At 45.8% G+C, this 15,464-nt stretch overlaps 4 protein-coding genes across 4 annotated transcripts; 1 reads left to right on the top strand and 3 right to left on the bottom strand.

Moving 5' to 3' along the window:
• Nucleotides 1–568: 568 nt before the first annotated feature.
• JR316_0006789 (Desumoylating isopeptidase 1) lies at nt 569–2,982 on the bottom strand (the record flags this gene model as incomplete). The annotated part of the gene is made up of 8 exons (XM_047892534.1): nt 569–777; nt 841–1,650; nt 1,705–1,780; nt 1,834–2,333; nt 2,389–2,521; nt 2,589–2,693; nt 2,757–2,835; nt 2,885–2,982. The coding sequence occupies 8 exons, from the start codon at nt 2,980–2,982 to the stop codon at nt 569–571; spliced, it is 2,010 nt and encodes a 669-aa protein (XP_047747816.1).
• A 492-nt stretch (nt 2,983–3,474) lies between these two features.
• Nucleotides 3,475–4,521, bottom strand: JR316_0006788 (uncharacterized protein; the record flags this gene model as incomplete). Its single annotated transcript, XM_047892533.1, has 1 exon — nt 3,475–4,521. One exon carries the CDS (start codon nt 4,519–4,521, stop codon nt 3,475–3,477), a length of 1,047 nt encoding a protein of 348 aa, XP_047747815.1.
• Nucleotides 4,522–6,165: 1,644 nt separating this feature from the next.
• On the top strand, nt 6,166–7,439 carry JR316_0006787 (Sec14 cytosolic factor; the record flags this gene model as incomplete). Its single annotated transcript, XM_047892532.1, has 5 exons — nt 6,166–6,365; nt 6,478–6,649; nt 6,719–6,813; nt 6,883–7,141; nt 7,209–7,439. 5 exons carry the CDS (start codon nt 6,166–6,168, stop codon nt 7,437–7,439), a joined length of 957 nt encoding a protein of 318 aa, XP_047747814.1.
• Nucleotides 7,440–7,813: 374 nt separating this feature from the next.
• JR316_0006786 (Protein rad9) lies at nt 7,814–15,408 on the bottom strand (the record flags this gene model as incomplete). The annotated part of the gene is made up of 28 exons (XM_047892531.1): nt 7,814–7,876; nt 7,927–8,077; nt 8,136–8,284; nt 8,338–8,559; nt 8,611–8,750; nt 8,805–9,118; nt 9,173–9,254; nt 9,306–9,470; nt 9,522–9,647; nt 9,698–9,835; nt 9,895–9,988; nt 10,048–10,197; nt 10,254–10,364; nt 10,425–10,868; nt 10,922–11,068; nt 11,126–11,318; nt 11,376–11,578; nt 11,646–11,750; nt 11,808–11,972; nt 12,043–12,190; nt 12,244–12,320; nt 12,372–12,570; nt 12,625–12,725; nt 12,778–13,203; nt 13,257–13,879; nt 13,939–14,894; nt 14,946–15,174; nt 15,228–15,408. The coding sequence occupies 28 exons, from the start codon at nt 15,406–15,408 to the stop codon at nt 7,814–7,816; spliced, it is 6,102 nt and encodes a 2,033-aa protein (XP_047747813.1).
• Nucleotides 15,409–15,464: the final 56 nt, after the last annotated feature.

The raw sequence follows: 15,464 nt of genomic DNA, 5'->3' as shown, positions 1-15,464 counted from the left end.
TAGATAAGATAATCCTACATCCGAAGCGGGTAGTGGTCGACATTGCTGCAAGTTGACGATGATGCAAGCACATATGTGAATTCACGTTTCGATGCAAGCCTTTCTGGCTGATTAACAGGCGTATTCAATGTCTTTGAATTTGAACGCATGTTTGGGCGTTAGACGCCAAACTACCCAATGTGTAGTATGTTCCGAGTCGGATATCGGAAGGTGGCGGGCTTGGGTGCCCGGAACCTATGAAGTTTGCTCTTCAAAACAAGCTGTCTGGGTTTTCTTCGTTGATGCTGGCGCCATTCATGAAAAAGTATTTTCAGTTTTAACCTCATGGCAAGAACAATAGCGCAAACAGACCGCGTGAGTGGCGGGCAGACGCGATTGATCAACAATCAACGTACGACACTTTGTGCGAGACTTGCCGTAACCGGCAAACACTGAGAAAAGTCTACCTTGAATGAACATACGCCGAAAAAAAAAATGACAACTGATTAGAACAACGATTTCAGCCATGAGCTTTGAAAAACCTTGCAGAGAGGACAAAAAGAAACTGTATAGCATTCAATTGCGGCGTTCACGCACAGAGCTTTCCGGCTACTTCTTCCACAAGCTTTCGAATATCTTTCTTTGTGATACCACCGTCTGAATTCCAACCATCTCCTTTAGCTAGTTTGCTCTTGAGCAATTGTCTACTTTGAAGGACCTCCAAAAGAGGTTGCAGTTGACTTTCGTATTGGGGCGAAAGGCGCACATAGAACGCGAGCGCGGCTGTGAGGCGATGTACTGCAAGGGTGAAATGAGCACTTCTGAAATAGACTCAGAACAATAAAAAAGGGAGCGACTCACCGACTTCCTCGTTCTCTTTCTCTCTATCAATAGCTTCAATTATCGCGCTTGTAATCTCAACCTCCCAATCTGCAAGATAATCCTCCGAGTCCGCCTTGATGCCTTTACCGCTTCGCACAGAGTCTATTCTTTGTTTCTGCAGGACAGCAGCGACATTGAAAGCAAGACTGGACGCCGCCGTCCTCACCAAAGGGTCACTGTGCAACAGAGTCGGTATGAGAAGACTACTAATTTGGCCCCGGGACCCGTCATTCCTCAGCAAAGTCTGAGCCAGTGCTGTACTTGAAAACGCGTTACACAGTAGGCGGAGCACGGTGAGCGTATAGTTCCGTGCGCCCTTGGACGCTGTGTCCTGTGTTCCGATTGCTTTTGGTAGGAACACGCTTACAGGATCAACAGCCGATGACGCTGTCTTAAGATTAGAGGTCCATGTTCCGACCGCAGGGTCGAGGAATGCCAGCCGCCACATGTCAACGAGGGGAAACAGGGATTCGACAGGCAGCACAGAGACCAGAATAGCAGACGTTTCTGTCCATGCAGCTAGTACAGTTGGTGACGCGGACGGCAGAGGATTGGGTGCCGGGTTTGGGGGCTGGAATCTGGATTTAAGATACGGTTGAACAGTGCTGGAAAGTACTGTCTTGACGGTTGCCTTCGATTGCTTCGAGGAATCTGGCCATGTAGGTTGCTCATCAATAAATGAAGACAATTTTGCCAGTACGGTATCAATAGCAGGAACTTGAGAAAATATAATTGCGTTCGTAGATAGGGCCTGCACGGCAGGCATCGATAAAGATGTATGTGGGTGAGCTGACACGCATACTGTCAATCAAACATCGACCACAATCGTAAAGTATTACTTACGAGGATAGGCTTGGAAAAGGAGTAGATCGACTTGCGACCTTAGTTCGTTAGCATTTGCTCCTTTTAATTCGTCAAGCTGAAGGAGAGCCCATTCAGCAGTCACGCAGAGGTCGAAAACATCCATCATACCTTCTGTCCATTTAGGAAAAACATAAACGTTGGAGTAGCTCTCACATTCCATTGAGAAGCCAGGGCGTTACCCATTCCCACATCAATATCGATCTTCGCAAAAGCAGCCCCATCTTTACCATCTTGGATTCCCTTTTCTTCAGCAAGGCGCTCGAAAACGGGTTCTATCACTCGGCAGGGAGGGCACGTCTTGCTGGTAAATAAAGCTACCGACGCCTTGTGGGTTTTCAGAAATCCGTTGAAGGAAGCCGGGTTTGTCACTATGTGAATTGGGGATGCCAGAGATTCTGTAGCTTTGGATCCAGCTTGGGCGGTGCCGTTACCTTGGGCTTGTGCCGCAACAGCCTGTAAGATGGCGGAGGCAAGCTGAGGGTCCGGAGATGCGGCTGCAGCACTGGCGGGTGTGGGTATAGGGCCAGGAGTGGGACGTCGGTACATTGCATCAATCGTGGGACGAAGAGCAGCGCCAAACGGCGTCGATAAGAAATCAGTGGGTAAATCTAAAAAATTATTAGGGGATCGGTGCATGAAAAAATTGAATGGAAAGATGCAAACCTTTGATATAAGATGGTATACTTTGGCCGGTTAGGAAGCCAATGCAGTCATCGCTAAATGAATTGCAATTGAATTCTGCAAGCAGCGTCACGTCAATATCATTTATCGTGAAAGGTTTCGACAAACTAAGTACCTAGCAGATGATACTACATGTCTGATTGAGCTTGTAAGGTCGAAGGTCGAAGATCATTGCAACGCACCTTGTCCGCTGTATAGTGTTGCCTCATCTCTTCCAAGTACTCATTAAACGTTTCCTCATCTAGTGAGGTCTCTCCCATGTCTACAATTGTTAAAGGTTGACCATGCTAGACAAAGATTTCGCGAGATCTTCTCAGTGTTGACATATACTTTTGATCTTCGATACTTACATGCGATCCACCTGGCGTCGTAATATCGATCCCTTGTCCATAGAATATTTCTTTCCCGAATACAACTACTGAGGTATGCCTAAAGAAGTTAGGTAAAAGCTTCACAAATATAAATCTTTAACACAAACCATATCCCGTCGATCTGCCTCCCAGTTAGTTGGCGAGAAAGTTGGCGAGCCATGCCTCGACTTAAATCGTAGACATAGAGTTTGACTGGAGATGACATTGGTATAGAGTCTATAGGTGTGGATATAACAAAGAAAATGCAAATTAAAAGTAGGTCGATAGATGGAAATGCGTTTGGGACAAAAACAATACGTTGTGCAAGTGGAAGGCGCTGGAAGCGAGTGGAAGCCGTTGGCTCAGGGCACCTGGCAAGCGACGCGTCATTATATCAATTATTAATCACGTGGAATCAAATTGATCTCCGGTCACTTACGTGACATAGCGTGGCTGTGACATCGAAGGCCAGGGAAGGCGGGGAAGGCCCCTGAAAGCCCCCTAAATGTGAACGCCACCAGACGCCACCTACGCAATAACTTCGATGGCTGCCTTCAACTGAGTGACCAGCTTGGTCACCGTAAGCACCAAGTGAAGTGGATATTAATCGTGTATTGTAAAAAATAAGTGCGGGTATAGTATGAATATATTCTACTGTTGAAATAGGTCTACCGGCGCTTATGAGCGTGTATGATTTTTGAGCGGTGCAGCCGGTGCTTTACTCTGCCTTTGAGAAATGCAGTAGCCCAAGTTCAGAGACCTGAGGCAACCGAAGAGCTATAAGATCCGCTACACTGTCCAACTGCGCCCTCCCCTTCACCTCAAATTCCACCTTGCGCAAGCCCGAATAACTTTCATGCGATAGCACAAAGTCAAAGTACCCCCATTTGACGTTACACCTATCCATGTCTCCAGCTCTCGAAAGGACGACTCCAAACAATAAATGTTCTAATCCGGGTGACTTGACAGAGGCGAGGATACGCGGTGCCCAATAAGTGGCTGTGGTATTACCAGGAGATGTGATATCCATAAAGCCGTCTATACGAAGGTATCGGAGGTTAATGAAGGAAGCTAGGTGTTCGCATATTGGAAGACCAAAACAGAGTTTGTACTGGGAGGCAGGAGTAGGCGACCCAGACAAATCGGGCGCCACGGGTATTATTGGCTTGTTCTCGGGCAAAGGCATCAGCTTTGAAATCAACTTGAATAGACACATATGCTGAAACTCGACCGTGGCGAAACAATAGGATAGACGCGTTATTGCTGGCCCGATTAACGACATGTATTTGCCAGCGTAAGGAATGTCCTTCTGCTCAAATGGCCCGATGTCCATGTGGGGAACAACTGGTAGAGAAGGATGCGACAACAACCACGATGCAAAATCTTGTAGGTCCGTGTGCTTCAGCTCCAGACTTGTTACGGACTTGGGGAGTAATCTCGTGGCGCCATCCATACCTCGACTTCCTTCCGACTTGCCCCAAAATACGTGATTGAGCTTCAGAGACTGAAGATGGGGAAAGGCGCAAATAATGTCCAAGAGGCATTGAAAATCATCGAATGTAATGTCGCGGAGCCGCAAATGGGTGACAGTGGAAGAAAAATGGGAAAGAAGATGCGAGGTGGTATAGTTAGGCTTGAAAAGAGGTTCAACACCCTGAAATTCGATTTTCTTGACATATGGGGGAATGGTGGAACACGGCGGTACCGTTATCAATTGGGGAAGTATCGAAGAATTTTTGGGAGTGAACGCCAGCTCTCTGAACATATGAATCCGACTGGAGAAAAGCCACGAGCGACAAACGAGACTGCAATGCTTCAGTGATTGTATGTCGAGCTGAAGATAGTCAATGATTTCGTGTGATAGCTCTTGGGGTAGAACCAGAGGATCCGGTCGGTTTATAGGTGTGAATAGCAAGCCCATTGGTTCAAGCGAATCGAGTTAGCAGTTGTGAAATTTAAGCATAAGTTATGAGGAACTGTCGTTACAAACGAGTGTTTAGTCGCCCCAGACAGCTTAAAGAGCAAGTATAGTGTCACTTACAGGAGTGAGTTGAGAAAGACTTCTGAAAGAAGTCTGACGAAAAGAAAATTTGTTCTTTATATCAGAATGTGACGAAGAGGGCGATGGCCCCCGAATTGGGGTCTCGGGAACTTAGTGAATGATGTAGACAGCGCCGACGTGAAACCGCCGTCGCGTCAGTGACCAAGTCACCAACACCCATTCAAAATATCCAGGGGCCCGAAATTTTGAGATCCGACTGTTGCGTAAGTGTGGATCGTGACGGAAAAAATAACCGTTGGTTTGGGGTGCCTACATACACGCACGCACACAAGTGGCTGAATGTTCTTGAGATGTCCTGCTTCATCTCCCATTTGGCATAACAATCGTGTATCCAATGTTTTTATGCGGTAGGTTTCGAAAGTTTGTAGCAGTCAGAACGCCCAGCATTTGGTTGGAAGGTTTGTTGAAGGTGGACTTCAACATTTCCAAACATTCTTCAGATCTTTCTTTTTATCACGTAACCCACGTTCCACTTGTCAGAATGACCAGCGAGCAGTGGCAGTGGCAGCTTGCAAGCGGAGCGAAATTTTATGCAAGTATTTCGCGTGCGTCCTATTCAATTGTACGCAAAGTTCCGATGTATCCTACCGAGGCGTGCATCTACAAGTTTAGTTCAACGATAAACTTTAATTGAATGGTATGTATGTCCAAACTTCAAAGACACACCTGAACGAGAGAGTTTAATCATTTAGATAACTCTGATCCCAATGTCTTCAAACATTTTGGAGTTGTCGTTTCCCGTGTATTACTCTTTGATAAGATTTGCGCCGATGGAGTTGAGAGGAACAGTTGCTGCCAGACTTTCACCAAATTCTCGGTTTGCGTATGACGAATCTCGTTTGCTGGCACCAAAGATTTGTAGACAGCAATCTCAAGAAGGAACAACGTAACCTTTTCCTTTTGATAACTTTTTTGGTCGAATTTTAGTGTCCGACAGGTTGTACAGCCACAGAATTTTAAGCTTCTGCGCGACCACGATTTAAGAACGAATAGTGGTGAACTCCGTGACGAATATGAAATTCATGGGACCTGAGGGCCTGAAAGTGTTGAGTCCCAAGCTTCTTATTTTTTGTTCAATGATATTTCACCTTTAATTCGATAATCGAGCAATAAAATCCAACCGAGATACCACCGACATCGTTCGGAATGAGTCTGCACCAAACTATATATCAATGACTCAGCAAAGCAATTGAAGGACTCCATGTCTTCCCACCAACTGTGGAACCTGTGCCTCTGGCTTCTTCACGATCTCCGCCTTACTTATAACGAGAGCGTTCACCACTGAGTGCCCGGAATTAGATCAATCTCCAGCGCTTCACGGCACTACCTCCTCTCTGTCATATTAGTATGGCCGACTCTAGTTCTGTGTCTCTTAGCAGCGATCCAACTTTAGCACACCAGTTGAGCGGCCACCTAGGAAACCTTAATCCGATCCAAGAGCAGGCGTTGACAACATTCAAGGACAACCTAACCAAGGCCAATCTCTATGTACCCGCCGTGGAGGGACCAGAAGCTGTGAAGGCGTCTCATGATGACGCAACGTTGCTGTGAGTAACAATCTACTCCACGACATTTATATCCCCCGGACCTTCGCATTCTATTCGAAAAGAATCTGTCTTCAGAAAACGGAACTGAATTGATTCGCAAATCGGCCTGCAGGCGGTTTCTTCGGGCCAGAAGCTTCAACCCTTCAGCTGCACAAAAGCAATTTGCTGACGCAGAGAACTGGAGAAAGAAACACAATGTTACAGAGATTTACAAAGAAATAGGGGCGGAGGATCTTGACCTCTCCAGACGTTTCTATCCGCGTTGGACAGGACGACGAGACAAGGTATGTCAGGCTTTAATTCCAATCTCCAAGTTCGAACAATCTATTGATTAAACGTAAATCCCAATACAGTTGGGTCTACCACTATACGTATACCGACTGGCATCATTAGAACCGTTCCAACAAGAATTAGATGCACTACCAGCCAAGACGAGATACGAAAGGATGTAAGACCACAAATTCACCCAATATCCCTTCCCAACGTACGTGATCTGATCTCATTCATATCCTCATAGCATCATCCTCTACGAATTCATGACCCGATTTACATTCCCACTCTGCACCCATCTACCTCGCGCAACGGCGCCCATTCCCGTCTCCTCCACAACCACCATCATCGACCTGGACAACGTTTCCTTTGGTTCGATGTGGCGGCTTCGAACGCATCTACAGGAAGCTTCCCGCCTTTCCACCTCGAATTATCCTGAAACATTACATCACATTGCCATCGTGAACTCGCCATCGTTCTTTCCAACAATATGGAACTGGATCAAGGTAAGGTGTAGCTTTTTGGAGTTGTTGGATCCAATTGAGACCAATTTGTTTACTCATTTTCATGCAGGGCTGGTTTGACGAAGGCACTAGGAAGAAGATTCATGTCCTAGGGAGAGATCCTGGCTCCACTCTACGGGAGCTTGTACACTCCCATGACCTTCCGGCAGTGTACGGAGGTGAATTAGAGTGGAAGTACGAGGATGAACCTCTCCTCGATGAACATGCGAAACAGGCTATTGAAGAATTCCCTAGAGGCCCCGTCATCTTCGTGGATGGAAAGGTAGCACCGCCCTCATAATAACTGGATATAACCTGTAGAAACATGTATTTATTAGCAGTAGAGTGCAATGATTAAGTTATCGTGAACCATTAAATCATGCAGACTTGCAGAGTCCAAAAAATCAATTCGAAGTTACAACAACGACAGTCAGTGGTTTCTTTAATAATAAGCATGTGTTAAGTACTATACGATTGATCATGAGCATGGTTATTTAAATAGGGGTATCATGGGAGTCTAGTGGGGAAGTAGAATACAACAATTGAAAATAATGATATGGCGTGAACGAAAACGCATACCCGATGAAAGCAGGAGAATGACAATGTAAGTAAGTAGCAATGCAATGTTCGAATAATGCAAGAAAGCAAGACAGCAAAATGAAGCAGCAGGGTGTTTTAGAGGAATTCCTCGTCTTCCGGTTCAGCGGTTAGCCCGTCTGCATTCCAGATTTCCAGGAACTAGAAAAAAAGGTCAGAGAAAGCTGATAGAAAGAAAGGATTGAACGTACCCTGACTCGTTGGATATCAGCGTCTTCAGTCGTAAGCAGAGGAGTTGTAGCATATGTTAGACGATCCCAGGAAACAGGGACGTCATGCCGTTTTGTAGCAGGCCTATCTCCGATGGCGCTCTTCTTCCCAATGACAAATTTGTTGCATTTGCTGTGACAAGGTTTCTGATAAGATTTGGAACGACGACGGGAAAAAAAGAAAAACATACTCTTCGGATAAAGAGTAGAGTGCTTTTAGATGAGCTTTAAGCAGCATGGCAATGGCGATGATGACAGAAGTTCGCATGAGTGGGACTCTGTCATACTCTTTTGCGTCGGCTTGTACCGTCGGCGGCGGAATTTCCGTAGAAGTTGCGTCCTGTAGCGAAATGTAAGTACAAAGTGACAGTCTGAATATGTTGTTAAACAAACAGGTGTAGGCGGTGGTTCAGAAGGATTAGTGGCAATTGGTTGCGAAGAAGAACCATGCAAATGGGTAAGCAAGTGGGAAGGAGAGATGATCTCAAGCAATTGCATTCCGGTGGTAGAAAGAACGCTAGTGAGATATTTGATCACAGTAAGAACTTCCTCCAATGTTTTGTAGTCGAAAGTTGCAAAGTTTTCGGCCATGTATCTTGTGTAACTAACGTCATCCTGATCCCAAGTTTTAGTACGAGCACATGGCAGTTGAGTGATAATGGTTACCTGAGACGATTCGTAATTCGGATTTTCCTGGAAAATCTTGACCAGCGCCTTCAAAAATTCTTGTCGAACAGGACGCTTTTCTCGTACATGGGTATACCACCGCTGCAGAAGAGCAATAGGTGTCGGTTGCATTCGGAAGCCTGTTGACACATAATGAATGATTTGCAAAATTTGTAAAATGATAATCGACCAACCATGCACAACACCTGTTGTAATTTTCTTCTGGTAATCGAAAGATTTGCGAGCACTGACGGTGTACCGAGAGTTGACGATAGTAGGGAATTTTGCATGGAGAATGGTGTGGAGGGCACTTGCTCTGTTGCTGATTGACGAAATAGGGCTAGTTTCGAGGGCTACGATGATAGGGAAGGCTTGAAGAGGATGGGCTAATCCCTGCTTGACCGTAAAGGTCAAGACATCGACTGCTACACTTTGAATCTGATTGTGAGTCGAAAGACATGCTTCCAGAATGTGCTCCAGATAACGTTGGACGATAGCGGCGCTGACACTGTAGAAAATGATCAGCGTCAAACAAGACAGTGGTTTGTTGAGTTACACCTACCCAGAATCGGCAAAGCCTTCTGTGTTTCCCACCAGCTCGCCCATGTCAACTTCCGACTTGGAATTATTAGCATTGGTCGATTCTGGGAATTTCTATTAGTAAACTCAACTTACAGATAAAAATAGAAGCAAACCTTTCTCCTGTGCATCATGTTTCGCAGCCTCAGAAACGAGGAAGTCTTGTATAATCTTCAGCATACGGCCCTTTTCTTCCTCTTCAGAAGACATAAAGATTACGTCCATGATGCGCGTAGATCGTTCCATCGTCATCAACGTGGGTTGTGCGCGGAACAAGAAACCTATAGAAGATTGGTTTTAGATAAAAAAAAGTAAAAAATTATGCTACACACCCAAGCACTGCAAAACACGACCACGAAGAGAGTCACTTTCATATTTTTCGTACAACGAAAGCAATATGTTGTAGATGTGTTCAGTTATTGGCCCTTTGGATATTGTATCGAGATCAGCACCGAGGTCTATCGATTACGTTAGCAAAAGGGTAGAAAAGAACAGTGGAAATACAAACTTGTGTTCTCCTTGCGCAACGTATCAAATTTACAATTCTCTGCCAGCAAAGCGACAATCAAGATCAGAATAACCATAGCACGGTGTTCAGCTGGGCCTAATTCTTGGGCTGGCCGCCTAACAGATTGCAAGAGACGAGCTAGATGTCCATTGAATGTAAGTAATATAATCGAACGAGGTACCAAACGTAGTGTATACCATTGCAAGACTTGAGGAGGTTGACTAATCTGACAAAGTCATGAGTAAGGTGTTCCACAACGGTACACATGCAGCCAACAGCTTCTTGCAGAAGCTAGAAAAATAAACGTTTGAAAAATTGCATGCAGGCTAAGTCGAGGAGGAGTGACGAACCTGTACTCCACCAGCTCCAGAAGGTTTGATGATCATCGGCTGCAATGCTGCTTGAAGTTCATGACCAAATTTGGTTGCAGTCTTGGGCATACGAGGAATCGAGACACGGAATATTTTCAGTAGATAGTCAGATGTTGTCAATTCCTCAGTCTGGAGAGAGGAAATTTAGCACCTAACAGAAGCTATTTTAGAAGGTAATATCTTACCGTCGTGGCATTTTTGAGATAAGGAAGGAGTGTGGAAGCAGAAGTGCCAGACAAAATCGAGGGATACGCGGACGTGAGGAGGTATACAGTTCTGATGCAATTGATCACGGTCTAAATAAATAATGAAAAACAAGGTCAGATTGTGTAACTGAAAACAAAAAAGGCACGTACAAAACCGGGACGGTCTGACGCGTCCACCAACCCATCAATCAAAGATTCACAAATTTCTGCATAACGAGCATGAAGCGAGGTTTTCTCATTCCCTTCCTTGTCCACCATGATTTTGTGCAACACGTCCTCCAAAGGAGATTGACGGTCCTTGAAATTTGCAGACGTGCCCATGATCACAGAGACTTTACTTTCAAGCGCGCTATTATCGCGTGGGTTGATCGGCGCTGTCGCAGTACGTGACGATTTCAGAGCAGAAGGAAGTGGTGTAGGTGGGAACCACAGCTCTTCAATGGTCTTGATAGCAAGATCTTTAACCGTGTCGTCCTCATCCATCAAACGCAGGACCATTCTCGTCGCGATCTCAATGCGGCGTTGATCGGTAGTAATAGGATAGTACGACTTCAGAAGCTTAATGACACGTTTCCTGACACTCAATCCAGTATCCTGTGCAACACATCAGTTTCCAGCAATAGGTTCCAGAGAGAGTAAGAACCCACCGCCATACGATCAGCAATCTTCTGGTAATATTCCCCTGCAACTTCAGGAGATTCTATCATGTACTTCCCAATCAGTTCAACAGCAGCGTCACGGACGGCGGGTGAACTGTCCAGAAGATGGCTCTCGATACCACGACGAACATTAGCCTTGTAATGACAAGTTGGAGTTGAGAATGTGCTTTTCAAAAAAATCAATGTGCTCACATTGGCGAGAATGGATGCATCGCTTGTAACAATCTGCCCAAGAGCACGAAGGGCCTTGGTTCGCATGAAGATCGCAGGTGCATCTAAAGCCATGACTATGATACTCAAAATGGGATTGAAAGAATTACGAAGACTTTGAATTGTTCCAATTTCTTCCGACAAGCTATCGACGCGTTGAACTTCCTCTGCCGACCTAATTAACATAGCAAGTTTAACGAATTGTCAAATAAATGTAGATACGGCCACGTACCCGACATCGAACACGTCACTGGAAGGATCGACCCACACTTCGCGCAACGCAAGCTTCAGTCTATCTCCAAACGCTGCGAGTTTGCTGTGATCCTTGATGTTCAAATCATCGTCTTCTCCAGGACTCTCCAGCCATCGATGTACTTGTTTTAGAGCAGCCGCTAACTCTTGTCCGAGGGTAGCAGCGCTTAGCTCTCGTGCACTCTGAAAGATGAGAAGGCAAAGCAATTAGCGTTCAAACACTCTGTAGATATATGCTGATAAAACTCACATCGTATGCCTGGTCCTCTGAAGATCTCTTGCACACATGCGAAGCAACAGATTTATGCGCTTCCAAAAATCTATTCAAGTTTTTGAGGTCGACATTCGAGACAATCTGAAAGCCAAGAGTTAAAATAATGCGCATATACGCCCAAGAAATTTGAAGACATACTTCATCAAGGGGCTTGAGAGGCTTTTTTGACGGTGGCTCGCGTTGAACCTTCAAGATGCTGGTACGTATACGAGCCGCAATGACTCCGAGATGATCAAGCGCCATGGTCTTCGCAGCATTACTGTCGGTCTGAGAACTTGTCTTAACATCATCGAGAGACGAGACCTATACAGCCAAGCCATTTGTCAGATAAGTTGTGAAAATAAAAAGGGAACAGTCTCGAGACACGACGCACCATAAATTTGGAGGCAATACTGAGAATGATACTTGCGGCCGGCCACTCTGGCCAGAAAAGCACAACCAGAAGATCGTCGATCAAGTTGTCAAAAATAGCGCGGTATTCAGCTTCGTTGGAATTTTTAGTCGCTTTGCCTTTCCCAGATCTAAAGTCAAGTTTAGAAGCAAAAACGAAAACAGAATATACATTTACACATACCGTTGTGTCAAGAAAACAATAATTGTTTTAGCAGCCTTGGTAGCAGAATCTAACCCGGAGCCATACAATCGGAGTTCCTGGACATGGTGTTCAAAATTTATCCCAAGAAACATCAACATAAAACAAACCTCTTGATCAATTTCGTCGAGGAAAGGTTCATCCGGTGGCTGCTGGCTTTCAGAAAAACTCTCTTGACGCCGTAGTGCAAATTTATTCTGACGGGACTTGTTGATCTTTTTGGCCTCGATGCGGACATCGTGGGCAGAGGTCTGTACTAGCTGCATCAACAAAGCGGATACCGTTCGAATGGCCCTGCCATCTCTCAATCTTACAATATTCAAATCAGACAAAAAAGTGCAAAGAATGATACATAGAACGTACCTAAATTGGCCAGCCTTCTGTTTAGTGTCGTTGAGTTTGATCAGGGAAGTCAGAATTTCTTCAATGATCCATGAACGCTGGTCTTCATGGTTCGCAAAGATCTGTTCACATATTTACAAATCTACAGCGAATTCAAGCCGAAAATGAACTCACGCTTCGAATCAGGGCAAGTGCATCCAACCTCAAACCTCTCATCGCACTTTTCCCCAACGTTTTGATGATCACGTTCTCCTTCTTACCCTTAGCATCCGCTTCGCCACCCACATCGACAACGAAGAAGGGTCCAATGGCGATATACACGGCCTGGATTATAATTGAGTCGGACATGGCCACAGTTTCGGTGTTGATGAGGTTGTTGATCCGTGGAATGACGGCTGAAAGAGCTTGGAACAATTCACCTAATTGGCGACGGTGACTAGAGGCACTAGATGTGGTATTCTTGACAATGTTCATGAGCAATGGGTTCGAATTCAGGGAAGGGCCGCTTTCGGCTGACGCCTCCACAAATGCGTAAAGAATTTTGGTGAGTTGATTCTTGATCGTGTTAAGGCAGGCGGTAATTAACTCTTCCGAGTAAAGCTATAAAATTGATTAAATTGGGAATCCTTGAAGAGGTTGAAATATGATCTTACCTGCTTAGTGAGCCTGTCACTTCCCAGCAGTGCTATACAACAGTCAGCGGCAAGAATACTGTCTCTCGCAATTTCCAACAAATTCGTAAGCTTGTCGAAATCGTCCTCTGAGAGCTCAATAGCCGGAGTCGCTTTTGGGTCTTCCATAACAACATCTTCTTCCTCATCAGCACCTTTAGGTGTGAGCGATCTTGAAGCCCTCTCGTTTTTCTTGGGTTTGGATACCTTCTTAGTACTCTGTTTCTTAGGAGAAGATTTCGCTGACACTGGTGGTGCGCGATAAGCAAAAGGATCGATGTCTTCACCTGCCTTGACACTGCGTTCAAGTATCTTCAGTAAACGAGAAAGTATCTGTGTGTCCACGTCTGTCATACGACCCTTGCCTCGAGGGGTCCCCAATACACCGTTAGCGGCTTGACGGAGCCTTTTCGTTGGCCGTGCAACATGACCAATGTACTTCGTCAACTTGCGAATGATAGACGACGACAAGCAAGGTCGGGTGCAATCGTTTGACAGTTGTGAAAAGAATTCGTGGTTGAGATCCGAAGCCTCAAGCTCCGAGGGCAAGGTGTCTTCAGCCTCAAAAACATCCTCAATAAGAGACGTAAACTTCTCAAGTGGTCCTGTACATTTATAGACATGAATGTTAGCCTCGTGGACGTCCAGAAAATTTGATTCTCACCTCGCTCATCACGGTCTCCAGTGCGACGCGCGGAACTCTTTACAGAGTCATTAAGAAATCTTTTTGTAGGACTAGACGGCCCATCGTCTTCCGATCCGTATCCACCCAGATCTGGGGTATCACCAAATGTTACTTTACTCCTGACAGAGTCGGTTTTAACAGAAGGTTTGCGAGAAGACGTTGGGGTTAGCCAGGGACTTGGAGGAACAGCTACATATGCCAAATTTACAATGCGCTTGTGCGTTGGAGTTACGTTGTTTGAGGACGTGGTTGACATATTAGAAAAAGAACTGGCCCTCGAGCTCGGGGTAGGAGGGGCTGATGTCCTTGGCGCTTGAGGAGTCTTCGGCTGGCTGGAAGTGTGGTTGGACTCTTTTAATGCTTGTAGACGTTTAATAGAGGGAGATTCTATCAAAACAATTGGTTTACGCTTCATGGGGGTCACCGAAGCTGTCATTGCCTTGGGAGAAACGCTGTACTGCAGGGAAAGAGGATCTGGACTGGAGTCAGGAACTAAAGGCTTCGAAGGTGGAGGAGTAGACGGTCGGATTTGTTCTTGACGAGGAACGGGGGCTATCATAGTCTGTGGCGGATTGGCTTGGATAATCTGTGGCGGATTGGCTTGGTTAGTCAGTGGCGGATTGGCTTGCAAGGCTTTGCGCTCGAGAAAGTCCTCGTAAAATGCATGTGACTCCGTGGCTTGATATACTTTGGGCTGTGGTGGGGTTATATGCGTCTGCGTCTGCGCCTGTGGATGAGATTGTACTGGAGGAACACCTAGCGCGTACGCCAGAGAAGATGATGCAGGATTGATGGGTGGGGGCGGAGGCGTCGGGTAGGCGGTGCTGGGAGTAGTACGTTGGAAGACAGATTGTGCGAAAGGCGTGGTCTGAAATGAGGAGGGAGGATTCTGTGTAGTCCATTGCGTATTATCCGTGTAGTGAGCATTATACGAGCTTGAAAAACATAAGATGCGATTGGAATGTATGCGCGAATAAAACACGTACGAAGCAGTTTGTCCATTCAACATGCGAACAGCCTCATTTCGATTGTGATCCCAATAACCAGAATCATCGACCATCATCTGCGAAGACGACAGATACCGTAACTGCTGGTCATAGTCTGAATATGGAGCCGGGTTCGATGGCGGATAGTTTGTGTTGTAATTGTTATAGAGGTTGGGCTGGGGAAATGTAGGGGCATTCGTCAATGTCATGTTGCTGATATGTCTTGACACTAGTCAAAATTTTAAACATGAAAAACCAGTTATGTGGCACGTCTGTTCATACCGTGATGTGTAGGCGTTGCGGACGCCGGTGGATATACGGCCAAAAGTCTCTGACCAGTGTGAACTGCATCCGGGGCCGCGTTTTGGAAACTGGAAGAGCGCTGATCTGGCAGACGCTGGCGGCCATTTGGTTGCGTATATTGGTAGTCATCCTGGGGATACCAGGGTTGGTTGTTGCTCATGTCGAGGACGGATGTCGTGAACACGAACCAAGTGGTGTTCGGCAAATTACTGAAGA

Source organism: Psilocybe cubensis, chromosome 6 (genome assembly GCF_017499595.1).
Source record: "Psilocybe cubensis strain MGC-MH-2018 chromosome 6, whole genome shotgun sequence".
NCBI classification, from domain to species: Eukaryota; Fungi; Basidiomycota; class Agaricomycetes; order Agaricales; family Agrocybaceae; genus Psilocybe; species Psilocybe cubensis.
Note: the sequence above shows the minus strand (reverse complement) of the source record. Positions and strands in the feature narration are given on the sequence as shown.